Genomic DNA, 27,216 nt, shown 5'->3' with positions numbered 1-27,216 from the left:
CAATAGTAACTTAAAAGCTCTTCAAATCCCGGACATAAGTCCGAAACAGCAGCAGATTTATTTTACCAGTGTTAAGTTTCAACTTGAATGTAGTAGCCCACTACTCCATCTTCAGAAAATAATCCGGGCAGATATAGAGCGATTCTCTTCAAAAGACAAGTGCAACAGTACATCATTGGCACAGGAGTACAAAATAACAGGAAGATAATCAAAATAAGCAGCCAAGGTGGCCATCATCACATTAAAAAGAATGTATATATTAATGACCTAAAGAAGAGGGCATGTACAACGGTAATTTGCACTTGACTGGTACCCTAAAAGGTGCTGCCATGCTGAAATCGTTGCAGAGGTTTCATATGCCTTGTTTAGATTTGTTCCTCAGTATTTCCTCTGGTACTTGGACCATTTACCCATGATCAGCCTTAACTTGTGAATTAGTTGGACTAGTGAGATGTACTGTACTGTCTTACAGACCAGATGTGTGAATTCCTAACTGTTGCATGAGAAGAGGAGTGATTAAAGCCCTTGTTTTTCCAAGACTTCCCTGAAATGTTGTTTGATCCCTAATTGTAAGTTGCAAATCAGAATTTTTAAAAAATAAACATAGCATGAAAACCTCAACTTATCTAATCTAATCTTCGGTTTATAGACCGGGTCATCTCCCATTGGCGATCGACTCGGTTCACATATAATTAAGACTAGAGTATATAGCAAAAAACATAGGAGAAGGAAGAACTAGTAATTAAAAACTAGAGTATATAGTAAAAGCATAAGAAAAATAACTATAATATGATCATTTCATTGCGACTGTAGTTAAACCATTTAAAAATTGCGAGAACAAAGTTTTCAGGAATTTACAAAATAATTGCAGCTGGCTTAAAAGCCTAATTGAGTCAGGAAGTTAATTCCAGATCTCTACATACTTGAAAACAAAAGATCGACTGAGCTTCCCAGCAGATTTAATTCCCTTAAACCAGGGGTGTCCAATGTCAGTCCTCGAGGGCCGCAATCCAGTCGGGTTTTCAGGATTTCCCCAATGAATATGCATTGAAAGCAGTGCATGCAAATAGATCTCATGCATATTCATTGGGGAAATCCTGAAAACCCGACTGGATTGCGGCCCTCGAGGACCGACATTGGGCAACCCCTGCCTTAAACTAAACCTTAAATTTATATACCGCATCCTCTCCATAATTATAGAGCTCGGCACGGTTTACAAAAGCTTAATGTAGGAAGGACTAGCATAAAGGGGTAGGAGGATTGAGTACAGGGGGGAAGAGAGCATTACATTTTTGTGAAAAGACAAGTTTTCAGGTGCTTACGGAATAGTTGGAAGGAGCCCAGTTTCCGTAGTGGGGTAGTAAGATTATTCCAAAGCCCTGTAATTCTGAAGAAGAAACAATTTCCCAATTTTCCCACATAGAGGAGAGGGGAGGGGGGATAGTTTAAGTTTTTGGGTGGGCCTGGTGGTGTCAGGACTTGAGGAGTTCCAAGATAGTGGAATTAGGGGAGGGAGGATGCCGTGTAAGATTTTAAAAGCTAGGCAGGCGCATTTGAATTGAACCCTGAAGATTACTGGGAGCCAGTGAAGTTTGGCCAGAAGTGGGGAAACATGATCAAATTTGCGCTTTGCAAAGATCAACTTAGCCGCAGTGTTCTGGATTAGCTGAAGTCTTTGAAGATTTTTTTTTGTTAAACTTAGATAGATGGCATTACAGTAGTCTAGTCTGGAGAGGATGATAGATTGAACAAGGACAGCAAAATGATGTTGTTGGAAGCAGGATCTCACTTTCCTCAGCATGTGGAGGCTAAAAAAGCATGATTTTACCAAGGAATTGAGGTGGTCATTGAAGGAAAGAGAAGAGTCAATAATGATGCCTAGAACCTTGCTTGAGAACTCGAGCTGCAGTGTGGCGCCAGAGGGCAGTGAGAAGAGGGTGGGCATCTGTTCTAATTTTGGGCCGAGCCAGAGTAGTTTTGTTTTGGATTCGTTCAGTTTCATTTGAACTGAGAGGGACTAGGATTGGAGTTTCGTTATGCAAGCTGTTATGTTCTCAGAGAGGTTGGTGAGGTTCGAGTCTGTCTTGAGAAGGACAAGGACGTCATCAGCGTATGTGTAGATTGTTTCAAGGGAAGATAGATGGAAGAGTTTCAGGGAAGACATATAGATGTTGAAGAGGATAGGGGTGATTCTTGTGGGACTCCGCAAGTCGGTTTCCAAGGAGCGGATGTGGTACCATTTGTGTTGACAATGTAAGAGCGGGAACGTAAGAAGTTCTAGAACCACTCTAGAACTGTGGAGTCGATTCCTATCTCGGAAAGTTGATAAATTTGAATATCATGGTGGACGACATCAAAGGAAGGGAAGGCTAATTAATATCTTTGTGTGTTTCTCAAATGGCAAAGTCTAAGGATATTCCAACATAAGGGGACAAAAGGATCAAATATTCCATAGAGAAGCTTGAAGATTATGCATGCACATTTAAACTGGATCCTAAAGCGAACTGGGAGCCAGTAAAGCTTTATCGACAAAGGGGAAACATGATCATACTTCCATTTCCCAAAAATGAGCTTAGCTGCAGTATTCTGTATTAACTGAAGTCATTTTAGACTGCCCTGCTTAATGCCCAGATAAACTGAGTTACAATAATCTAGCTGAAAGAGCACAGTGGATTGTACCAACACTCAGAAATGTTCTTGATGAAATAGTGATCTGATCTTCCTCAACATGCAGGAGCCAGTCAAAGAGGCTGCTGAGTGCCGAGCAGGAACGCCAAAGCACGCTCCCGCTCATTGCCGCTCAGCAGTAGAAGAATCCAGCTTCACTGCTTGACCACCAGGCCAGAGGAGGTAAGAGGACAGGGCTGGGTGCAGAGTCTGGCAGGAGGAGGAGGAGGATGGGGGTGGGTGGCTGTAGAGTCCAGCAGGAGGAGGGGGGATTGCTGGGTGCAGAGTCTGTCAGGGGAAGGGGGCTAGGTGTAGTGCCTGATGAGGGGGGGGGAAGGGGGCTAGGTGTAGTGCCTGACAGGGGAGGGAGGAGGCTAGGTGCAGAGCCTGATAGGGGAGGGAGGGGGCTAGGTGTAGAGCCTGATAGGAAAGGAGGGATGGGGCTAGGTGCAGAGCCTGATAGGAAAGGAGGGATGGGGCTAGGTGCAGAGCCTGATAGGAAAGGAGGGATGGGGCTAGGTGCAGAGCCTGATAGGGAAGGGAGGGAGGGATGGGGCTAGATGCAGAGCCTGACAGAGTGGGGAGGGAGAGGCTAGGTGCAGGGGGTAGAGAGTTGGGAAGGCAGGGAGGACAGATGCTCAGGGGGTTGGGAAGACAGATACTACACATACAGGGAGAGGGTTGGGAAGGAGGAAAGGAGGAAAAGAGAGATGCTGCACATGTGGAGTAGTGGAAAGGGAGAGAAAGAAATGCTCCCATGGGGAGGGAAAACGAACAGAGAGTTCTTGGACATAGGTGTATGGCATGAGAGGGAAAGAGAGAAGTATATGGGGAAAGGAAGAAAGAGGGAGAATTGTTGGATATGATAGTGGTGGAGAGGAAGGGAGAGATGTCAGACCACTGGAATGGGAAGGAGAGGGAGAGAGAGATGCCAGACCACAGAATGGAAGGGAAGGAGGGGAGAGATGCCAGACCACAGAAAGAAGAGGAAAGAGATGTTAGACCTTGGAAAGAGGGAGGGAAGGAGGAAGAGATACCAGACCATTGGAGAGAGAGATTCCAGGCTATGGGAGGAGAGGAGAAAGATGCTAGACCATATAAAGGGGGAATGGGTAAGACAAAGAAGTTTTGCCATGGGAGAGGGATGAGATGGTGCATAGGGATGGAGGGGAAGGAGAGACAGAGGGAGGAGATGGTGCACAGCAATGGTGTGACAGGGAAGAGATAAGAAGAAATGCTTCTTATAGATAGATGGGAGGAGGGGAGGAGATGGTACACATGGATAGATGGGAAGGGAAGGCATGGAAAAGTAGATTTTGAGAAGAAAGCAAAAAAAAAAAAAAAAAATGGAAGAAAGTTGAATGTTAAAAGTTAATGCTAAAGATGGATGTATGATCCAAACAGACCAGGGATTTTAAATTACAGTCCACTTGAGGGGGCAATACTTTCAAAATAGAACAAAACACAAAATACTGGGCAAGTTTCTCAAATAATATCATCATATAATATTTAAAGGCTTTGCTGAAGAGCTTATGAGCACATTTAAATATTTCAAAGCCTTTAAATGTTATATGATGATATTATTTAAGAAACTTGCCCAGTATTGATGACAGGGGGGGGGGTCTTTTGTGTTTTGTTCTATTTTGAAAGATGGATATATGGCAGAAAGTGAAGGAGAGAAAAACAGCAAATGGATAAGGTGGCCCTAGATACATAGTTAAGGGCACAGACAGAAAGACATGCAGCTAGAGATTGGGAAAGATGGTTTTAAAACTAAAATCACCAGGCAAGAAAGGTAGGGGAAATGATTTTATTTTAAATTTAGTGATTGAATTATGTCAGTTTTGAGAAATGACATCTGCTGTCTATATTTTGCACTGTTCAGGAAGAAATGCATTTGTTTCTTTCTCTGTGGGTTGTATTGCATGCAGAGTCTTGAATCTTGGGGTTTGGTTTGTATATATTAGTACTTTTAGTTTGTGGTCCTGTATTTGCATAGGGGTTATCTGTGTTCTGCATGTGTGACCAAGGCCAGGTGTTCTGGTAGGAATTAATGTTGAGAACCATACAGTGTGCTTTGTGTAGTTTAATTTTGCAGTTAACCATTATGTATTGTGTGTATATATGAAAAATGAATGGAAAAAATGGTGTTACAATTAGTACTATTATGGGGGCGGGGTCTGGGGCGGAGCTAGCAGCCCCCCCCCAAACAAAAAAGCATTCCACTTCTTATGGGCTTGGCTCACCAATAATATTGGGTGCTGGTTGAAAGGTCTTGTAAGTTGATTTGAATCAAACAAGCTGTTTGATTATGATGGTCACTGAAGATGCTCACTCTTAGCCAAAATGTTCTGATGTCACATACGCTGAATTTGAGCCTAAATTATCTTTTCTGCTTCTTTATATTTTAACAAAATAAAATGTTCAAACAGTGATGTTGAGTGTATACCACAGTGCTAATCCAGTATTGTTCCACTGCTTTGATATCATAGCCTTTTCACAACCTGTGCCACCATAAAAAGCATTTCCATGGAAAATCAGCATATGATGAAACAGGTAGCACTACAAAACAGTTGGCTGCCTCTCTTCAATGGCCTACAGAAAACAAATAGATCTGTTCAAATTTTGGTTCTAAATGTAAATGGAGTCAAATATTAATTTGTCTCATGAGAGAAAATTCAAACATTCTGCATGAAGTTCTCAGTTCCTTGGAATGACCATTTATTACAGTGCAAGGTTCAACATGTGTCCAAGTATCATTACAGGAATGATAAGTGTTAATTATAGAATTATCGTCATTGGCAATAAATGGGATGCTGGATGACTCTCAATGTCTGTATTATTTTTTTTTTGTGCCCTGCCTAGCAGTGATTCTGTTCAGTCAGCTTAGGAAGTTATGGTAGTCACTATATACTCATGCAGGTCATCATTCTGGTTATAACAGTAATACAGTATATTCAACACCTATTCACAATAATAATTGTATAGTACGGCTCCTTATGTTCAAACAGGATTGGAATCTATTTTATTGGATATATCCATTATAGGCTAAGCTTGCAGTAATACAACTTCTAGCTAGACCGGTCTGAGGGAAAGACCTCAGCACCGCTTTTGATACCACTGGCCACTCTCCTCATCTCCAGACTTATCGGCATCGGTAGCACGGCATAAGAACATAAGAAGTTGCCTCCGCTGAGGCAGACCAGAGGTCCATCTCGCCCAGCGGACCGCTCCCACGGCGGCCCATCAGGCCCACTGCCTGAACAGTGGTCTTGTGTTGTGATCGCTGTTCCCTAGTGGGGCTAGTACTGCCACCTCCTTAGCGGGTCCCCCCTAGTCCGTTGAAGATTAGGTCAAGAGTGGCATCTCCCCGTGTTGGTTCCGTGACCAGCTGTTCCATGAAACAGTCCCTCGTGACCTCAATGAATTTGGTCTCCCTCATACAGTTTGAGTGCCCGATGCTCCAGTCTATTCCCGGGTAGTTGAAATCCTCCATCACAACCACACTTCCGCTTTTGCATAACTGCATAATGCTAGTTCTCGTCATTCCTAAAGAACAGATCACAAAGTGTACTGCTAGAATCGGACCTCTCATGTCCCAAACCACTCAAATATGGCGTGCCCCATGGTGCTTTATTATTGCCACTGCTCTTCAACTTATACATTAGACCTGTGCTTGACATTGCATCAATTGGTCATCAAAATAGTAGCAACCTTCTCCACTATTTTACACGCAACCCTTATAAATATAACTTCTTCATAGAATCCTCAGCGGCACCACTTAGAGCTCAATAAAATCTCATTGCTCTAAGTTTTACATGTCAGCTCGTCATCAGGTCCTTTTTCTTTTTATGTGTGACTACTTATTTACTATTCACTTTTATATATATTGACTTTTATTTTATTATTTTAAGCATATATTTAGCTTAGATCATGTGGTATCTGGCTAGGGATTTTCATGCCAACCTGTTTCGCTTTCTGAGCTTTGTCAAGGCTTAACCCCTAACTATTATACCACCAGAAGCTGTGACCACTACGTCCATTACGTAGTTAGTGGTCACAGCTTCTGGCGGTATAATAGTTAGGGGTTAAGCCTTGACAAAGCTCAGAAAGCGAAACAGGTATAATAGTTTGAACTGTATTTGAAAATGGATGGGGAACCAGTAATGTGACTTGAGGAGAGGGGTAAGCGAGTGTGGATTGAAAAGGAGAGAGATAGTTGAGCTGAAGACCTGAGCGAAGCAAGTTGCAGTAATCTAAGTAAGAGGTGATGAGAGTGTGGATAAGGATTTTGGTAGAGTGTTCGGAAAGGAGAGGTCAGATTTTGGTAATATTATAAAGGAAGAAGTGACAAGTTTTAGCAGTTTATTGGATCTGAGCGGAGAAGATAAGTCCAAGGTTGTGAGCCAAGACAGGAAGGAGTGTTGTCCACAGATAAAGGGGGAAGGGGAAAGTGGGTTTAGGAAGTAAGATAAGGAGCTCAGTCTTAGCCAAATTCAGTTTTAGTTGGCGGTGAAACATCCAGGTGGCAATGATGGAAAGGAGGCTGAGACTCGGGCCTGGATTCCTGTAGAGATACAAGGGATGTTCAATAATTTATCTACCCAGTAGGAAAGAAAAGGAGTTTTCTTCCCCCCTCACACACATATTTTTATTTATATTTTCATGAAGAATAACAATAAATAACAACAATGTACAACAATACTTGCAAAAGTTTAAAAAAAAATTTGTGTTTCGTTATAGTCCCAATAGTGCCATACACTTCATGCACTTTTCCTGCAATGACTTTAACCCCTTTGAAAATAATTTTTCTGTTTGACCTTCCTTAATGTCTTCATCACTTGAAAACCGCAGTCCATGGAGAGATTTCTTGAAAACTCAGAATAGGAAATAATCCGAGAACCAGGTCAGGACTGTAGGGTGGATGATAAGAGCTGCGGGTATAAATATTCAATAATTGCTTAAGAAAATGTTGTCCTGAAGAAGCTCTTAGTACTTTGACAAGAGCGAAACGGAGATCTTCCACCGGAAGGAAAGCCGGGCGTTACACTTGACCCGAGCTAAGTACTATACAGCATACAGGATAAGTTAATACGTAAATAATTTTGTAATTTAAATATTGCTCACAGAGAAAATAAGACGGTTAGCAATGATAGCCCAGTTATAAGTCTAGTAACTATGATATGCTCTGGTTGCAGGCTTTGGGCACTTGAGATAGAGTCTTTGTCTCTATTTATGAGCAGCTGGGATCTTTTTGTTCTACTGTTGGCCTCTTTTTAGGACTTCAAAACATCTAGCCCATATTTCTTTATAATATTTGGGCTCAAATGGATTATTGTTCTATCCTTGTTCTGGCTCAGACAGTAACATAGTAAACGATGGAAGAAACAGACCAGATGGGCAGACTTGGAAGGGATAATCTGCTATTCTGTTTTTGAAAGATGAATACATAAATTCTCATATTCATCCAACTCCAGATCCCCTACCTCCACATCTTCTACATGAACTTTCAAATCCCTGTCCTACTACTGCTTTCCAAATCAATCCCAGACTGTTAAGAATCTCTTGACCCCACTAACACCTTAAAGATTTGGCCTCTACAGCTAGGGTCTTTCATGCCTTCTCATTTTCTAGGATTTTTACAAAAGACCAACACAAAATCCAGAATCCTATTGTTAAGTTTTCTGTATAGCCAGAGGCTGCAATCAAAACAAAAATAACGTTCACACTTCACAGAAAGCAGTGTCTGCACACCCCCAATATGAGAGAAGATATGCTTAGAATCCTACAAAAGATACTGTGGTTTATAGTTATGTCTCATATGAAACAGGAAAATACAAAGTACAAGATGTCACCACTACTCCACAAGTGGGAAACTTGCCTGTGAATATACCTTTTTACTGTTTACAACTCAATAGAATGCTAGAAAGAAATATATAAGAACCTGGAAAAACACAAACACACAGAGGCTTGGAATAATTCCATGAGGCTTACTCCATATTATTTTTCCCTTCATGTACCCTCCCCTCCTGCTGCAGTTTCCCTAGGCCTGAATGGCTAGCTCTTAGCGACTGGTATGTATTTTATTTTCTTGGTTGTAAATTCTACTGGGAAACCTAGTGACTGAACCATATAGTTTTCTTAATGTTTGCTATGTAAGAGACTCCTAATGACTGAATTATGTAGTTTACTACTAGCTGTTATGTGTATGACCCATAGTGTTTTAGAAGCACAGCAATTTTTAACAACTCGAGATAACAGCACCCTATGGTTGAACTATAAAATCCGTGCTTTTTAATCTGTTGGCAACGACATCTAATGGGCAAATATATCATTACACTTGTTTTATCTTTTTAAACCAGACTTGAGTACCACTCTGTTCAAATAGTCCAAAATCAGTAGTCTCCAGAGTTGAGGTCATAGAGAGAATATAGATACAAACATATACACAAGGGTTGGAAAGAATGCCATCAATCATGCTTCATAAGCTCTCCTCCTTGTTTATATCTACTTGTCCAAAGCAAAAACTCTTTTACATGGACTTCATGAAAGTACCAGAGCTCTCAAAAGTTAGTCCAATAAAAAGCCACTAAATACAAAGTGTTTAATCTTTTATTTCAAAGAAATATATAAAAACAAACAAACACACACACACTGAGGGAAATCAGCCTCTCTGCTAATCATAAGCCAAAGAAATCAGAGAAAATCATTACAGCAATGTTGTATTCTTTTTATAATAAAAGAGGAGTTAAAATTCCTATAAAAAATAGATGCTGCATTTCATATTGAAATTTAAAATAATTAAAAAAAGACTCCGAATAGTTCTATCACTGCTTACAAAAAAAGCAGATAGTACCAAAAGGGGAGAAGGGGAAAGGATGCAGAAAGTGGGACTGAGAACTGAAAGTGTGCAAACATTTGTCCATTCCTATCTACCACATAAGGAAAGAACCTTACCATCTCTTGACCTCGCTGTGCTCAAATGCACAGCTAGAAATTGTTTGGCAAGACAGTAAAATAACCATGTAACTTATCTTGTGCAGTGCTGTTTAATGGATAATTTGGGTAAATGCATGTCACTGCAGGATATTAACCTGAAGGACATTAACCAAATAATTTCTGCTGTAATCACATTATGGGGCTGAATATAGCCAGAATTTGCTGAAGATTCTGCTAAACACCACTATGGTTTTATTCCAAAGAAGAACTTAGAATTCCAAACACTTCTGTCCAATGAAGTATTTGAATAGCATCAAATCAGGGTTTTCAGGATTTGCTTGGGTTCCTCTGATTGCCAACTTGTCTACTTTATGTGTTTCTCTCATTCTACAGACTATTTCAAATACAGTTTTGAATCCATAAAGGAGAAAAAAAAAGCAGCAGATGAAAACTGCACTTTTCAAACCAAGACATTTCCAGTTACAACCAACTGAAACAATTATCCAATTCTCTCAATATAACAAGGGATTGAAATCAGTACCAGCACCAGCCAGTTCAGTAATCACACAGCTCCATCACTTCCAAGCTTGAGTCCTGTGTATAAAGATGATGTCTGCCAAAGCATGAAGTCCACAGACCTGCCTGCGTATCTCTGTGTGTCAGTAGCTGAACACACTCCACCCCTATCTGACAGGGGCCTAAGATGGGAAGAGTTCAAACCATCACTATTCCTCTTCCACATTTGCATAGTCCAAGATCCTGCATGAAAGACAGCTTATACAGGACTTCGTGCTCGAACCCTGGGAAACAGCTAAAAGAGAGCAAAATGTTTAGGTTAAGACACAATATTTGACTTAGAAAGCCTTTTCAGCTCAACTACCAATACTACAGGTCTCTGGACTATTTCCTCTTCTTCATAATTAGATCAATATTTAATAGTAACTCTCAAGCAACCAGAAACTACATTTCCTCTGGGTGCTGGTTAACCGAGAGTCCACTGTATTTCTAACATCTCTAGTGCCTAAACTTCTGATTTCAATTCAACTAATATTCAATACCTCCTGAATACCCTGGCTAAGAGAATTTCTACTCCGACACCCTCTTGGGATATATCTTTCCTTCAGTTTTGCTACCACATTTAGAGAAGGGACCTGTGTGAACTCCAAAACATTATGTGCAACATCAATTTTATATAATTTGGAATTAAGAAGATATCACAGCCTGCAAGTAATCCAGTTTTCTCAAGGACCAATATGGCTTAGACATTACATAGCAACAATCCCTGCCTTGCTGCAAATCTAAGGCCCTTTCTAGGTATTTATTAAAATTCATTTTATACCCATTCAGTTATTGCACATAGAAAATATAAAACTCAGTGTGTTCTTTCTGTTTCCAGATTATTAGATGACACCATCTATTGAAAACTGTCTGGCTCTCTTGTCAGCAACCAGGGTTCCTGATCCTCTGACAATGCACTGTTGCCAAACTGTTGGTAAAATGTTACCTACCCCAAAGTAGTTCTTGGGCACGTAGCCCTCCTGGCCATACAGTGATGCCCACCACCACTCTGTCTCCTCCTGGTCGTCACGGCGCAGGATGGTGACAGGGTCATTCTCATGAAAGGACAACTCATCACTGAATTCGGCACTGTAACTCCACAGTGCATATACCACTCCATTGTTCACTAGCCCCATACTCTGTTCCACTTCTGTAGCAAGAAGAGAGAATGCCAGGGAAAGAAAAAGGTTAAGTTATTACAAGAGCACAGGCAGATGGACTGGTCATTAAAGCCATAGGACCCAAAAATCTTGATTATCTGATTACTGTTTCAGAATCCCCTGCACTTGAGGAATTTCAGTTAATATTCTCTAGGCAAGGACTACAAACACAGGCCCCCTGGTTACTGAGAACAATCAAGGGTCTTTGGTTATTCTCCCAAGGCACTCAAACATGCAAGACCAGAACCTAGCCTTGCTTACTTTCTGAGGAGCCATAGCACTTGGAAACAGATTTAGAGAACCAGAACTGAACTCATTTTCCTCAAGTATTTATTTATTTAAGTAGATGTTTTTGCAACTGTGAAAATAAAACAGAAACCCCTGCCCCATTACCTGCTAGGTAGGAGTAGCACTCTTTGTACCCTTCCCGGTATGGATCACATTTCTCAATGGCTGTGGTCCCATCACTAAAGGTTGTGGCATAAATGGCAGCTCCATGTTTCACCAGAGAGACACAGATGCTGGTGTCATTGCACGAGGCAGCACAGTGTAGCGGAGTCCTAGCAAAGACAGCAAGAAAGTGGAATGCTGAAGAACAATTCTCTGCACTGCTCTCCAGCTTCAGACTCCTAATGGGAAATGTGTTCTTCCTCCTATCCCCCAGGTACAGCAGCAATACCCACCAACATCAGTGTTTCTTATGGAACGAACTTGGGTTTGAATCCTGGCTCTGCCACTGACCGTGTGTATGTGCGACTTTGGCCAGATCACTAACTCCCAGGACCACATTACTTATCTTCTCATTTTACATTCTGGTAAGTTAACACCAAAATGTCATACTGAGAGATAAACAAAGAGAGATATGGCCAACAATCTTAGAAATAGCTGTACAGTAGTACCTCGGTTTATGAGTGCACCAGTTTGCGAGTGTTTTGCAAGATGAGCAAAACATTTGCAAAATCAACGCCTCGGAAACCGAGCGTGGCTCGATTTACGAGTGCCCCCCCATGATCCGGCACCCCCCCCCCCCGACGCAATCTGGCACCCCACCCCGTCGCGATTGGGCACCCCACCACCACGATTGGGCACCCCCCCGCCGCTTCTTACTGTCATCTGGGCACCGGCATGTCCTGTGCTTGGTGCCCGAAGATCGGCCTCCTCTTCTGCTGGGCCTTCAGCATGCGCAGATGCTCAAGGCCCAGCAGAAGAGGAGGCCGATCTTCGGGCACCGGCACCAAGCACAGGACATGCCAGTGCCCAGATGACGGTATAAAGCGGCGGGGGGGTGCCCAATCACGTCGGGGGGAGGATGCCGAATCGCAGGGGGGGTGCTGGATCGTACGGGGGGCCTTCGGGGGGAGCAATGCCGGTTCTCATGGGGGGGGGGAACGTATCAAAGCGAGTTTCCATTATTTCCTATGGGGAAACTCGCTTTGATAAACGAGCATTTTGGATTACGAGCATGCTCCTGGAACGGATTATGCTCGTAATCCAAGGTACTACTGTATTTATATTTCCAATAGGTCCCAGCCAAACCCAGGATCTTTAGTTTCTGCTGAAACCAAAATCAATCACTGAAAGTAGCCACTTTTCAGCAAAATCCAAATCAGTAAATGAACTGCCCCCCCCCCCCTCCATTCCCCCCAAATCATTAAAGTCCTTTGAAAACCATTGAGTGACAACGGTTCTCACACACACACGATTGCTCTCCTGATCCCACTGAGCACCCGTGAGTCCTGGTAGTGTAGTGGCCTCTTCAGGGGCAGGATAGAAACCCACTCATTTCTGTCCCATGCACTGCTCCAATCCAAATGGCTGCCAAGACTTTCTGCATCAGTCTCATGAGACTGCCATGGGAGGTCTTGACAGTCATTTTCTAATTAGAACCAGCAAGGGCAGAGTATTTGCTCCTGCCCATGTTTGTTCCAATTGCAAAATGGCTTCTGGGATCCCCTGTGGCAGTCTCGACAGCCATCTGAATTGGAGCAGTGCATGGGGTGGGTCCGTTCCTGCCTTCAAAAAGACCACTAAACCACCAGGGCTTCACTAAGGTAGGGTCGGGGAGAGTCTATAGGTGGTTGTACATGAGAGGTTGTTTCAGCCAAAAATGTACAGGCATTTTCAAGTGAAACCTGAACTTGGATTTCAGGGCAGATTTTATGCCAAAATATGAAACCAAAATTTGGTCTGTTACTGTACAGAGAATCTCTCAAACAGAACCAAATAATTTATTGGATAACAGGCAGAATCAGCTCACATTTGTTGGGTTTCAGAAATGTATTGAGGGTAGACTGAGAGGTGTTACTACATTCTTGATGACATGAGGAAGCCTCAGCGACAGAGGGGATGAATCTCTTAGAAGGGTATAGGTGAACACAAGATGAAATTCTTGGGAAAAGTATACACACCAGCCATGGCTGTCAGGGGCATTCACATTGACCCCAATGTTGATCAGGAAATCCACAATGTCATAGTTGGCCCCACATATGGCATTGTGCAGGGCTGTGATACCCTCATCATTGGCCAGACTAGGGTCACTCATCTGGAAGGGAGCAAAGAACAAAAACAAGAAAAAGAGAAACCAGTCAAAAGAGCAAAGGATACACAGCCCCATGTGAAAATCATAGCTTCTTGTCCCTAAAGATTGCCATCAATCTCCTCTTTGTCATCATTGTACAGAGCACACGACCCATTGTTTTTCCAGAGTCATCTCCACACTTGCTTTTTAAGTTCTTAAACCATAGTGCTCCTTATAGGACATGGAAGGTTTTTTTTGCTAACACTAGCCAATCTGTGAGCTGCTCCAACACCATCATAATGCAGGATTGTGCTGCATTGCAAGCCACAGGATTAGGGATTTGTCATTCCTTACCTCACTCACAGCTTGCTGCACTATATCCAGCTCCCCAGTCAGAGCAGCATCCAGTAGCAGCACCAGCGGGTTTAGGCGGGCCCGGCGGCTATTAGCTTTCTGGGGAGATGAGACTTTCTTCAGTACAGAACGCTTCTCCTACAGGCACAGAATGGGCAGTGGTCAGAAACAGCAAGAAGCACATAATTTTGGATTTCTGTGGTTATTATATATGTTATATTGTGTTTCATTTAGTTATTTGATATACCACCCTCCACTAAATACATCAAAGTGGCTCATGATAGAAGTTACAGTAATAACTAACCTAATAAAAAGAAAAAAAGATACAGAAAGAAAAGCAAGGAAACAGGAAATTGCAATTGCAGTTTTTCTATTCTGTACAGAGGCAGTAACAGAACTGACACTCTGGATACAATTTCTACTTCCAGCTTTTTCAGTGCCCCCTTATGTAACCCTCAGCAAGTTACCATAAGAACATAAGTGCCTCTGCTGGGTCAGACCAGAGGTCCATCATGCCTAGCAATCCGCTCACGCGGCAGCCCTACAGGTCCAGGACCTGTGTAGTAGTCCTCTATATGTACCCCTCTATCCCGTTCTCCTTCAGAAAATTGTCCAATCCCTTCTTGAACCCTATCTCCTTGTGCTTCAGTTCTAATCCCACCTCTTCATCTCCCCTTATGTAACCCTCAGTATATTACCAACTCCCTGTGCCTCAATTCTAATCTCCAGTTCTAACAAACTGTGCACCTGTATGTTTCTTTGCTTTAAAAAAAAAAAAAAAATTGATATTCCCATGTAGTGTATTTGAGTGTTCAGAAGATTTCTCCACACATGGGATCTATAAATGGGTGTGTATCTAATCAGTTATTATCCTAAAACAAGCAGGCAGATATTCTCACATTTGGGTGATGTCATCCATGAAGCCCGGTAAGGACAATGCAAAAGTGTACCGTCACTTTAAATGTTTTGCAAGACTAGAGACTATCCATACCGCGCATGCACCAGTGCCTTCCCACCCAATGTCGGCTCCCAGGACCATCAGTTCTTAGTTTTCCATTAAGTTAAGAAGCTGTGTATTTTTCCTCCTGAGCGTCAAACTACTTTGGCAGTGCCTTCTCATTCATTTTTACTATGTTGTTAGGTGCTATTGACTTGTGCTCGAGTCCTAATGACTTGATATGGATCAAAAAAGAAATCTTTTTTGTGCTAGTCCAGAAAGGTCCTCCAGTGTCATCCCCTTGGTTGTTTTCAACATGTCCAGCAGGTCACCCTCTTTGCCTGGTTCCTTCAATCTTAGTTTCTTCATTATTTTTTTTTCACTTCACCTTGGCAAAATTTTTCTGAATTTTACCAATTTTTTGGGTTCACCTCAGCCTGTTTTCAGGCCAGGCGTGTTGAGCTTTTTTCAGTATTACATCTACTCTACCTCCACAGACAATCGAGTCCTTCATTTTGCATTGGCGGTGTTCCTCTCAATGTTTGAGCCTTCCAGTGGCTTCAAGCAGTGCCCTAAGTGCAACAGGATCATTTTGGTTACTGATCCACACAACTAGTATGTCCAGTGTCTAGGTTCTCACCACCGACCTACCGTAACTCTTCTTGTCCACACTGTTCTAAATTGCAGAAGAGGTCACTTAAGGCTGTTGCCACTTGGGCATGGCAGCTTGTCACCACTCAGGCGCTGAGGCCTTCCACTGATAGCTCAATCATAAACTTTGGTTAGTTCATTCTGACACTCAGTGCACCAAAAAAACTAAATCAAGCTCTTAGGGCATTTCGCCTCACATTTAATGAAGTGGGAAATTAAGGAGATTTAGGAGTTCCTCCCCTTCAGCCTGGAAACTTTGGGCACATAAAGGTAATAACGTTCAAACAAAAACAAAAAAAACCCCAACCTCTTATCTACTATTAACACTCAGCCAGCTGGCCAAATATGTTCCATAAGTTTTGCAAATCCTAACCCACAAACTCAGAAAACTATTGTTACCTCAGTCTCCTGACATTCCCTCTTTGTAAGACATTTGACTCCTGGAATGCTTGAGTGACAGATAATATTTCTCTTCTTTACCCAGCGTGTGGTGGACACCTGGAATGTGCTTCCAGAGGATGTAATAGGGCAGAGTACGGTATTGGGGTTTAAGAAAGGATTGGACAATTTCCTGCTGGAAAGGGGGATAGAAGGATATAAATAGAGGATCACTGCACAGGTCCTGGACCTGTTGGGGCCGCCGCATGAGCGGGCTGCTGGACCTCAGGTCTGACCCAGCAGAGGCATTGCTTATGTTCTTATCTAATAGAAATGTCCCTTGGATTCCAAGTTTCTTTATGGCAGTCTCTGCACTACCCTAATTCATCAGCTGTTCACTGAACTTTGCTTGATTCCAGAGTCTTTAATAAGCATTCCAAAAGGCAATTCTTGCAGATACATGCTCAAAAAGAACAGCAAAAAAAACCCTCCCTTTTCAAAGTCAACACCTCCCCATGCCTCTTTATACAGAGTCCACAGTAGTCTCTCATGCAATTCTATGGCTTTCAGCAACACAAACCAGAGTCTGAATGTCTCTAGGCTCCCTGCCACCCTGTAGGAATCCTGTAAAAATATCTTCTTCAAGTTTACTGGTTTCCTCTCTGCCTTGGCATTCTTATGAAACTACTACTGGTTCTTGCTACTATTGCTACCCAATCCAGCCTGAATAAATTTCAAAATTTCCTGCATAATGTTCCAAATACTCAACAGAAGCTCCACTACACCACTTATTCACGTATTCTTCTCGGCATGGTCCTCTTCGCCCAGAAATCTTGACAGAATATAGTTGAACCTTCGCTCAACATAAAAATTCCAACACGTATTCAACACAAAAGTTGCAAAGGCATGGAATAATCTCTGAACAACCATTAGATCTGAACCAAACTACCTCAAGTTTCGTAAAAAGCTAAAGACCTACTGCTTCTACTTCATACACTCTACCGACAACTAACCCCAACAACCATCATATCTGAACTAAGTTACCTCACATTTGAAAGTCCTACTTCCGAGACTCCATCAACAATTAACCCTTGGACCTACACTATGGACCTATCCCATCTGAACCTATATAACACAACCTACCAACCCAAGTCTACTATCTACCTCTTCACCAATTAAAAACCATCTCACTTTGGCTGGCGGACTGCGTTTCCTTTTGCTATGTTTGGGCTGGACTGATGTTAGATGGTTGTGTTACTGCGCTTAAAGTTCAAGCAATGGCAACTTCAATAGCTCACCTACATTCCACTCCCATTGAGAACATCTGTAAAGCAGCCACCTGATCCTCAATTCATACATTCACATCCCAATACTGTTTGGCAAATCATTCCAATCAGGATAGTCATTTTGGCCAAGCAGTTCAACAGAATTTATTCTCCATTTAAATGCCAACTTCCATCTAGCCCTTTTAGTTTCACTACATAAGCATGAACCTGGTAGTTAGGGAGTCCCACACGTGAGAAAATACTGCCTGCTTGTCCTAGGATAAAGCTCAGTTACTTACCTGTAACATTATTATCTGAGGACAGCAGGCAGATATTCTCACAACCCTCCCACCTCTCCTAGTTGGCTTCTTAACTTTTTTATTGAACTGATGGTCCCACGAGCAGACGTCAGATGGGAAAGTATTAGCACATGTGCAGTATGAGCAGTTTTGAGTCTTGCAAAAAGTTTAAAGTGACAGTACACTTTTGCACTATACGTACCAGGCTCCATGGATGATGTTACTCAAATGTGAGAATATCTTACTGCTGTCCTCAGATAACACCTGTGCTATACCTAAGGTAGATCTTATATTCACTTACTTACTCTCTATCTCTGTCAGTTTTATCCTACAATCATTGGATAACAAATATTACAGTTTCTACCCTCTCATCACTGAAGGTTTTCATTTAGCCTAGATATCAGAAATGTGCTTCCAGGGCTCCACCCCTCCACCCCCAGCTGGCCATACATGCATCTTTGAAGCCCTATCATTGCAAAGTACTTTAAAGCACAGTTCAGATGAAAAGTGTTTCATGACCACAAACCCAAATTACAGCCAAGAGCAGTAAGCGATGAACAGTGAAATTCTCTTCATCACAATCAGTTTCTTCAATAGATCCTACACTGAAAGGCTCTCCTCTCTTCTGGAGTCATAGAAGCATGCAATATCTCCACAATTGCTTCAATATGAGTCTTCTTACATACTTCCCTGGGCAGGCTCAATTCACATATACAACAAAGACATGACTAATAACAAGCTCATCAACCTGGAAAAATTGGACCTTAAAAAGTAGAATGAGGCATATTAATCTTCATGTTCAAATCCTACAGACTTACAGGGCTCATGTTTACAGGTGCAAGAATCACAGGAGCTGGAGCCGGAGGAGCAGGAGTCACAGGTGTTTCCTGGGGTAGACTGGCTCCCACCTTGGCTTCAGAACCCTCAATGATAATTGGTAATTCTGGCTGAGGGGCAGCCACTGCTTCCCCCACCAGTGTTACTGTCTCTTTAGGGCTACGACGCCGGAAGAGCTTGCTCATGATGAGCTGATACTGCTTCTTGTGGGTGGGCAGGGGAACAGTGGTAGTTTGCTCCATAGACCCACGCCTCTTCAGCGGCCGTGGGATGTCTTCGAGGACCCTACGGATCTCCTCCAACTCTGGGACCTTCTGGGCTTCAGGAGGCAAGAGGGGTTGCAGGCGGGTGGGGCTTAAAGGCCGGGGAACTTCTTCCACCTGTGATGGGTCACTGGTCGGGATGAGGGTCTCCAGCTCTGGTTCTATCTCACCCATTTCAAGAGTATTAGCTCCTTTTAATGGATCCTGGAGCCCTTCAAAACCATCAGGGCTTGGGGACTTTCCATTACCTGTTTAGATAAAAAGAAAAATTATGGGGGTTTAGAGAAGGAGACTGGATATAAGAGGGTGTATTTTAGTATTTGTGCTCTGTAATTGTATTTTAAAAATATATTTTGAAGTGATTTACAACCAAAGGCAGTTTAATAAGTGGAAACAAATTTGCTAGAATAATCACACACTAACTAATCCTAGATAAGGTATCACATCAACCATAAGGTAGCTTCCATAGTCAAGCTTCCATTGCTCTTCAGTATGTCAATTGTTTCCTTGACTAACCATTTAAGAAACTTCTTCCTAAATGTGGGTGCCAACCACCAATAAAACCCTAGTCCTTGAAACCTGCTACAAAACTTTTTTTTATAGTTGGAATAATTAAATTCTCTTAATTCAAAAGATATGTATGTATGGAAAAATCAAATCTGCCAAGTAATGTTCCATCCCATCCTAATCCAAGCCTATTTCATGCTGCCTAGTTTCTCTACCAATGAGTCCCTCAGCTGTTCCCTGAATACGAGTCTCTTTGGATATTCAGTTTTCTTCCTGGTATCTCCAAAGGGGCTTCTCTCTCTTGGGGTAAATTCTAAATTTTGAGAAGCACTGTGGAATGGGCATGCTCTTTTGAAAAGAATTGGTCTTATAATTCCCTGATGCTATAGTTGAGTGAAACGCTGGCAGGACCATATCTTTATTCTTTAAGTTGAACACACATCAGAGTTGACAGCACTGACTTCAAATAAATAAGATACAAAATAGTATCAACTTTAATTCATATGGGAGGGTTTTTATGCCGATTAGGTGAAGATGCCCATTAAATTTGCTGTTAATTGTAAACAAGCGATTGGGCTCTGAGGCTTTTTCTTCCCTTTGTTTAAATATAAAGTTATGATCCAGATGCAAGCATTTTTTAAAAATATGCATATGAACATTAAAAAAGTTAGCAGTGTAAATGGAAGTGAAGAGTTTTCCTGGATGATTTACATAATTTGTTCACATCCCTTGTTTGACATATTTTGTACATTCTAAATCTCCCTAATGGGCAATACTAGCCCTACTCTAGAGATCTCACGCCATATCCAGTAGGAACATCAATTCTAGAAAAAGTGTTCAGAGATTTTTTTTTTTTCTTTTTTGAGTTCCTGGCTTTTGCCATGTATAAAAATCAGCAACGAAAGGATCAAGGTTAGCTTGACTAGTGGGGAGTGGATGTGATCCTCAGCTGCTTGACAGCTTGATCCCTACCCTAGAAAAACTTCAAAATCCCAGGTACCAAACAGCGCAAACGCAACTGCTAGACACCAGCAACAGCAAGTGAGGTGAAGTGAAGGGTATGGATAGGGTTTGGAGGAGGGGTGATGTTGGTTTTGACACTAACCCTTTGTTAGGGACCTTCCAGATTTAAAATGGGAGTTGGCAATCGTGTTGTACCTTGGGACAGGTGTAAAAACCGACAGTTTTGGTTTTTAAATCTCAACATGCCTTCTGTATGTGAGGCATGATCAAACCAAGTCTCATCATTCCCCTGCCTCTGTATATCTCTGCATCCAGGGGGCATGCATATCAAAAGAGCAGCTTTCCAAATCACTATTTAAACATATATGCTATCCTTATGTGTAAATACTGCTATTACCTCTTTACTATGTCATTTTGAAACTTTAGCAGCTCCTTTGCACCTCACAACACAGAATTGTCCTAAACTCAGGCTTCCCACCTCCTCAAGCCTAGCCCTCCATCTGGCTATCAATGAGGTGGCGACTGGTGGGATGTTAATGAAGTTATTTTAAAGAAGCCTGTAATAGGCTTTAACAGCACTCACCCTCAGGCAAAGACACCGATCTCCCAGGACTTGGGGCTTGTTGAGTTTGAAGTGTGGGCCCTGGCATCTGTGGCTGCTGCTGCTGACTTTTCCCCACTGTGCTGGGGACTCTGTGTTCCCAAAAAGCATTCTGCAGTTTGAAGATCACAGAAAGAGGAATGGGCTTCTGAGGTTTGGGGCGCACACCCTGTGGGCTGGGTGGGATAGGGATTCGGGAAATGGGCTGCTGAGATGCTTGCCAGTTTCTAGGCAACGTGCTGGTGTGGCCCCCAGAGTGGGATCTCCAAAAGCCAGGATCCTGTCTCCTTTCATTGGCAAGCGTGGGGAGTTTGTAGTTCTTAGGCAATGTGGCATTATTCAATGCAGAGGAATCATCCTAGGAAACATGAAGTAATTAGAACTATGAGAAGCTAAACAGAGCAAAACCACCCCCTCAGCTCTGTAATTCACAACCCCAACCTCTAGGCCAGATGTGTCAAACTCTGGCCCGCCGGAAGTCATCAGCTTATTCGTGCATCTCGCAACCGCCACACTGAGCGACACTGTGCTCCCACCTGCACTCACCCGGCTGTCTGCACCTGGTCTTCCCAGCTCAAGCAGAGGAAATGTGAAACCAGTGCTAAAGTAACTTAACTAAAACAAATACTCTCTAAAGCAGATGAGCTGTGCTACTAAAGTAAGATGTAGTGCTTGTATCAGTATTTAGGAAATTAGGCCTCGAGAACAAAAGGGATCCAAGCACAGAAATGTGAAGGCAGATAAAGGCCAAATGGCCTATCCAGTTGCTCATCCACTATCTCCTCCTCTTTCTAAGAGATCCAACATGCCTGTCTCACACTTTCTTCAATTCAGACACAGTTTCTGTCTCCACCACCTCTTCTGGGAGACTTTTCCACACATCTACCACCCTTTCTATAAAAAAGTATTTGCTTAGATTACTACTGAGCCTAAGGGATAATGACAGTCCCTCTCTGCTGCCTCGTCCTCCCTGTTGCCTGCACCCTTCCCGGTAAGTCTCCCAGTAAATATTTTTTTGTTTAAATTTAGCTCACACCTGTTTTCGGTTTTACTGGGTTCCATTTTTAAAAAGGTGCTGCCCATTCTGTTCCTCCCCCAAAATTCCTGGTGGTGTACAGCAGGTATAATCCTACTACTCTACTGCTATTATTTATAATTTCTATAGCACTGAAAGGCGTACACAGCGCTCTACTGCCGCTGCCTGCACCCTGGTCCTTCCGGCTGCTGAGAAAGGTTACGAGGTGAGCTTGAGTGTTTTGTTGGCAATAAGTTGGAAGAAAGTGCTTTTTGTGGCTTTGGCATGTTAATTTTTCCTTCTTGTCTGATTGTGCACGAAAGAAGAGCAAGACTTGTGTGTGATAGTATGTGATAATCTTAAGGTGGCCAAACAGGTTGAAAGGGCAACAGTGAAAGCTAAAAGGCTGTTTGGGTGCAAAGGGAGAAGAATGGCCAGTAGGAAAAATAATGTATGATGCCCTTGTAGAAGGCCTCATTTAGAACATTGTGTACAGTTCTGGAGACTGCACTTTCAAAAAGATATCAACACGATGGAGTCGATCCAGAGGAAGGCTACTAAAATGGTCAATGGTCTTCATCATAAGGCGTATGGGGTTAACCTTAAAGATCTCAAGACGTATACTTTGGAAGAAAGGCAGGAGAAAGGAGATACGATAGAGACGTTTAAAAACCTATATGGCATAAATGTGCAAGAGGTGAGTCTCTTTCAATTGAAAGGAAACTCTGGAATAAGAGCATAGGATGAAGGTGAAAGGACAGATTCAGAAGTAACCTCAGAAAATACTTTTCATGGAAAGTGTGGTGAATGCTTGGAATGGCCTTCTGGTGGAAGTGGTGAAGATAAAAGGTGTATCTGAATTAAAGAACGCTTGGGACAAGTACAGTGCATTAGATCTCTAAGGGAGAGGAGGGGGATAGTAGATGTAATGGTTAAGCAGACTAGATAGAAAAATGAAGACAGATAAAAAATATATGGCCTCTGTATCTATGTAAATCAGCAGGCATACACAAAGAATGAGAACAGGCAATGGTCTAGGCAGGCAGAGCAGGCTCATTACAGCAAGATCAGCAGAGGTCAATCATCGAGAAGCATCAAGGAAACACAGACACTCACAGGAGATCTATCTGAGGGCAAGGTGAGTTGAGAGTCCAAGGGTTATATAAATTCAAAAGGCCAATTAGCAATAAGGCATACTACTGGAACCAATCAGACAAGTGATACTCATAGGGGATCAAATTGGAGTGCACCAGATAATCACCCTGAGAATAGTAACAGTGCAATATCATAAACCCTGGCTCCAGGCACAGCAGGACGCATAGTCCCACCCAAGTGAACTAACACCAGGATTCACAATCTCAGCCTGTAAGCACAGCAAGATTCATAGCACCCCCACCCACCCAGTACACTAATATCAGGATTCATAAACCCATCTTCTCCATCCCTCAATGCACTAGTGGTGAAATTCACCGTCCCAACCTCTAGGCCTAGGCACAGCAGAACTCATTCCTTCCCTGCCCCTCAGCATTAGTGCCAGGTACCAAATTTTTGTGGAATCTGGGTTGCATAACATACCTTGCTCTGTACTGGTGCCATATCCAAACTGGACTCTCTCCAGGATCCCACTGGCATGCCAGGTCTAAAGGCCACCATAGCATCACCTCCTGAGGAGAAAGACTTTTACAGTTACAATGGACAACTATCCTCTCAGTACCAATCAATGAGATAATATTGAACAGTCTAAAGCCTCATGCTTCATTTCAAAATTCCAGAACAAGATAAACATCACGGGTGCCCAAAAGGTCGATCGTGATCAACCAGTAGATCGCGAAGGCAACGCGAGTCGATTGTGGAGCCCATCCCGGGCTCCGTGATAGACTTGCGTTGCCTTCACATTCTACCTGCTTCCTGACGCGGTAAACAAGACGCAGAAGCGACGGGCCGACCAGCCTACCACCCCGACATTAGAATTGACATTGGGGTGGAACACGGTCGGCCTGGCGCTTCCGCTTTCTGTTTACCGCGTTGGGAAGCAGGGAGAGCTCAGAACTCTGCAGCGGTGGTTTGGGGGCCTGTTCCCCGGTGGCAATGGCTTGGGGGAGGGCAGGAAGAAAGAAAGACAAAGAAAGAAAGGGGGCAGGTAGGGAGACAGAAAGAAAGAAGGGAAACAGAAAGAAACAAAGAAAGGGGGGACAGGGAGACAGAAAGAAAGGGGGCAGGCAGGGAGACGGACAGAAAGAAAGGGGGGCAGAGAGACAGAAAGATAGGGCATGGAGAGGAAGAAAAAGTTGGGGGAGGGAATAAGGTCTGGAGGAGAGGAAGCATACAGGAGGCTGAAAGAAGGGAATAAATATTGGATGCACAGTCAGAAGAAGAAAGTGCAACCAGAGACTCATGAAATCACCAGACAACAAAAGGTAGGAAAAATGATTTTATTTTCAATTTAGTGATCAAAATGTGTCCATTTTGAGAATTTATATCTGCTGTCTATATTTTGCACTATGGCCCCCTTTTATTAAACTGCAATAGCATTTTTTGGCACAAAGAGCCTATGAGCGCTAAAAACCACTATCATGATTTAGTAAAAAGGGAGGGGGGATATATTTGTCTATTTTTGTATAGTTGTTACTGAGGTGATATTGCATAAAGTCATCTGCCTTGACCTCTTTGAAAAAACCCCGGAAGATAAATGATAATTAACATTTTCTCTGCGTACAGTGTGCTTTATGTTTTTTTTAATTTTATTGTTGGTAGATCAACGATTTGACTTGGTCATTTTAAAAGTAGCTTGCAAGCCCAAAAAGTGTGGGCACCCCCGATATACATAATGATCCCTGGCAACTTGAGGAAAAGCAGTCTCTTCTAGTACCCTAATCCCTGGCACCAACTTACGGTCATAATTGGCATGCTGAGAGGGTTTCTTCTCATAAGCAACATCTAAATCTGATTCATTCCAGCTTTTCTGGGGTCTTCTCCTCATAGCTGACACATCATCTGTATGGGTGAGGGAGTTGAATACAAATTAGCATGAATGCTGCTCTATGTAACATCCTTGCTACAAAACGAGATGGCAGGGTCAGCTCAGGCGGCTGTGACACCCTGAGCCAAGTTTTGCTTTAGTGCCTCCATTTTGGGGATAATCACACAGCTATCAGGACTCATACTACAAGAATTGCCCCACACCAGAAGAAATCTGAGACTATTTCTTAAATGCCACTGCTTATCCAGTTTTTGTACCTAAATTATTCCACATGTAGATCCCAGAGATCATTCCCCCTCCATACACAAGCACTGTCTCAGCTTTTGGTATTGCTACCATTTTCTGCCCATCTGTGCATTTGCAGAATATGCACCTTCCCTCCTGAACTCCTCTTACTGCTACAGCAAGTTGAGCAGCAGCACCTGGTGAGCTCCAATCAAAATCTACAGAACAGAGCAAGCAGGCACTGGTCATCTCCTGATGTGGAAATGCAAACCCAGCTCTAATTGGCCTCTGAGTGTTGTTTTGAATTGGCCTCTTCTAATTATATTCCAGCCCCCAGTTGGATCTTATAATTTATGTTGAAACATTTTTATTAATTTTTAATCAACAAATTAAACCAACCATGTACAAAAATAAATTATTACAATATTGCTTCCTCCCCCATTCCAACCCACTCATCTAAATCTTACACCCTATCCAGTCTCCCGTTCCCCATGTACCTCCTTTAGGGGACTGCCTCCTTTGTCTCTCACCCTCTCCATAGCCCTCTGTCCTTTTAAACTACCTTCCAACCCCTCCTTCAAACCAATTTCTACTACATATCTTTCTGCAGTCTCATAGCTTTCATCCAATGATCTAGTCCCTGTTGCCATCCTTATCCATGATTCATCTCCATCTAACCTTCATTCTTCTACCCTACCCAATCCCATCCATGCTCCAAGTTCACACTCAGACTTCCAATATTCCACCAATCTTAGTCTCTCTCTTCTGGCCTTCCATCCAGTCCCAGAATCTCAGCGTACATTTGAGTCTATGCTTTCCTGCATCCCCCATGTTCCCAGTATCTACCCTCCTACCTTCTCCTTCCTTCACCCATCTATGTCCGCCTCCAATATTCATTAATCCTGCTTTTGCTTCTTCCTTCCCCCAAAGTATCTATCTCATTTCAAGTTTATTATAAAATTTGATTAATCGCTTATTCAAAATTCTAAGCAATGAACAAATCAATAAAATTACAAAATTGGGGGGGGGAGGGGACAAACAAAACTAACAAAAAAAACTGAACTTTACAAAACATACTGAAGACTAACTTAAACATAATAAAACGTGAGAAAAGGATGGGGACAGAAATACAATTTGGTTGATAGAAGAAAAGACACTTATGGCTGAAAACAATAGGAAGGGAAAGAACGAAGAATCTCAAAGAAGTTATGAAAATAAAATGAAGCCCTAGAACAGTTCTTTTAGTCATTAAATGGGTCTATAAAAAGAAAGCTTTTAAGTTTGCTCTTAAATTTATCCACATTTTTTTCCTCTCTTAAGTAAATAGGGAGGGAATTCCATGTTTGAGGAACTGTAACAGAAAAGATGAAGTGCCATCGTGTATTAATAATTTTAAGTGAGGGAATGACTAATAAGTGTTGGTCATTGGACCTCAATAACCTGGATGAGGTATAAGGAATCAATGATTGGTAAATGAAAGCCAGAGTTTTGTATATCAGATATTTGAAGGTAAGCAAACTTAATTTGTACATTATGCGATGTGCGACAGGAAGCCAGTGTGGTTTTTTTTTAATTAGAGGAGTCACGTGATCAAATTTCTTAGCTTTCATTATAAGTTTAATTGATGCGTTCTGGATGATCTGTAAATGTCTAATTTCCTTTTGGGCTATTCCCTTGAATAGGGCATTGCAATAATCGATTTTTGAAATAACCAAGAAGTGGATTAATATGTTAAGAGACCTTGGACATAAAAATTTTGACACTGAATGGATTTGATGAAGTCTGTAAAAAGTTGATTTAACAATGTTACTAATATGATCATGGTAGGTTAATTTATCGTCGAAGGTAACCCCTAAGATCTTAATGCTACTTATCAACTGTAGAGTGATACCCTTAATAGAAATGGGAAAAATAAGTTTGAAACTATCTTTCCAAGGAAAGAACATTTGATTTATTAATATTAAGAGCTAATCTGTTGATATCAAGCCACTGGTGAATCTGTTCGTTTCTTATTAATTGCTAATATTTCAAGAGAACTGTTGGGATCAAGTGGATGTAAAAGCTGTATATCATCTGCATAAGCAAATACGGTAAATCCA

The 27,216-nt window shown here is 42.2% G+C and overlaps 1 protein-coding gene across 4 annotated transcripts in view; it reads right to left on the bottom strand.

The window, feature by feature from the left end:
* Positions 1-9,261: 9,261 nt before the first annotated feature.
* The window catches only part of PPP1R13L (protein phosphatase 1 regulatory subunit 13 like), a 103,459-nt gene continuing 85,504 nt past the window's right edge, over positions 9,262-27,216 (bottom strand). For all 4 annotated transcript variants that reach the window (XM_033955143.1, XM_033955145.1, XM_033955144.1 and 1 more), the window contains 9 exons: positions 24,805-24,906; positions 23,488-23,576; positions 20,880-21,255; positions 18,545-19,074; positions 14,197-14,334; positions 13,733-13,866; positions 11,718-11,884; positions 11,115-11,314; positions 9,262-10,417 (listed from right to left, as the gene is read on the bottom strand). In XM_033955143.1, coding sequence (XP_033811034.1) covers positions 10,382-10,417; positions 11,115-11,314; positions 11,718-11,884; positions 13,733-13,866; positions 14,197-14,334; positions 18,545-19,074; positions 20,880-21,255; positions 23,488-23,576; positions 24,805-24,906 — 1,772 coding nt within the window. In that variant the 3' untranslated portion in view covers positions 9,262-10,381. The remainder of the gene's footprint in view (positions 10,418-11,114; positions 11,315-11,717; positions 11,885-13,732; positions 13,867-14,196; positions 14,335-18,544; positions 19,075-20,879; positions 21,256-23,487; positions 23,577-24,804; positions 24,907-27,216) is intronic.

The sequence above is a fragment of the Geotrypetes seraphini genome, chromosome 8, assembly GCF_902459505.1.
Source record: "Geotrypetes seraphini chromosome 8, aGeoSer1.1, whole genome shotgun sequence".
NCBI classification, from domain to species: domain Eukaryota; kingdom Metazoa; phylum Chordata; class Amphibia; order Gymnophiona; family Dermophiidae; genus Geotrypetes; species Geotrypetes seraphini.
Note: the sequence above shows the minus strand (reverse complement) of the source record. Positions and strands in the feature narration are given on the sequence as shown.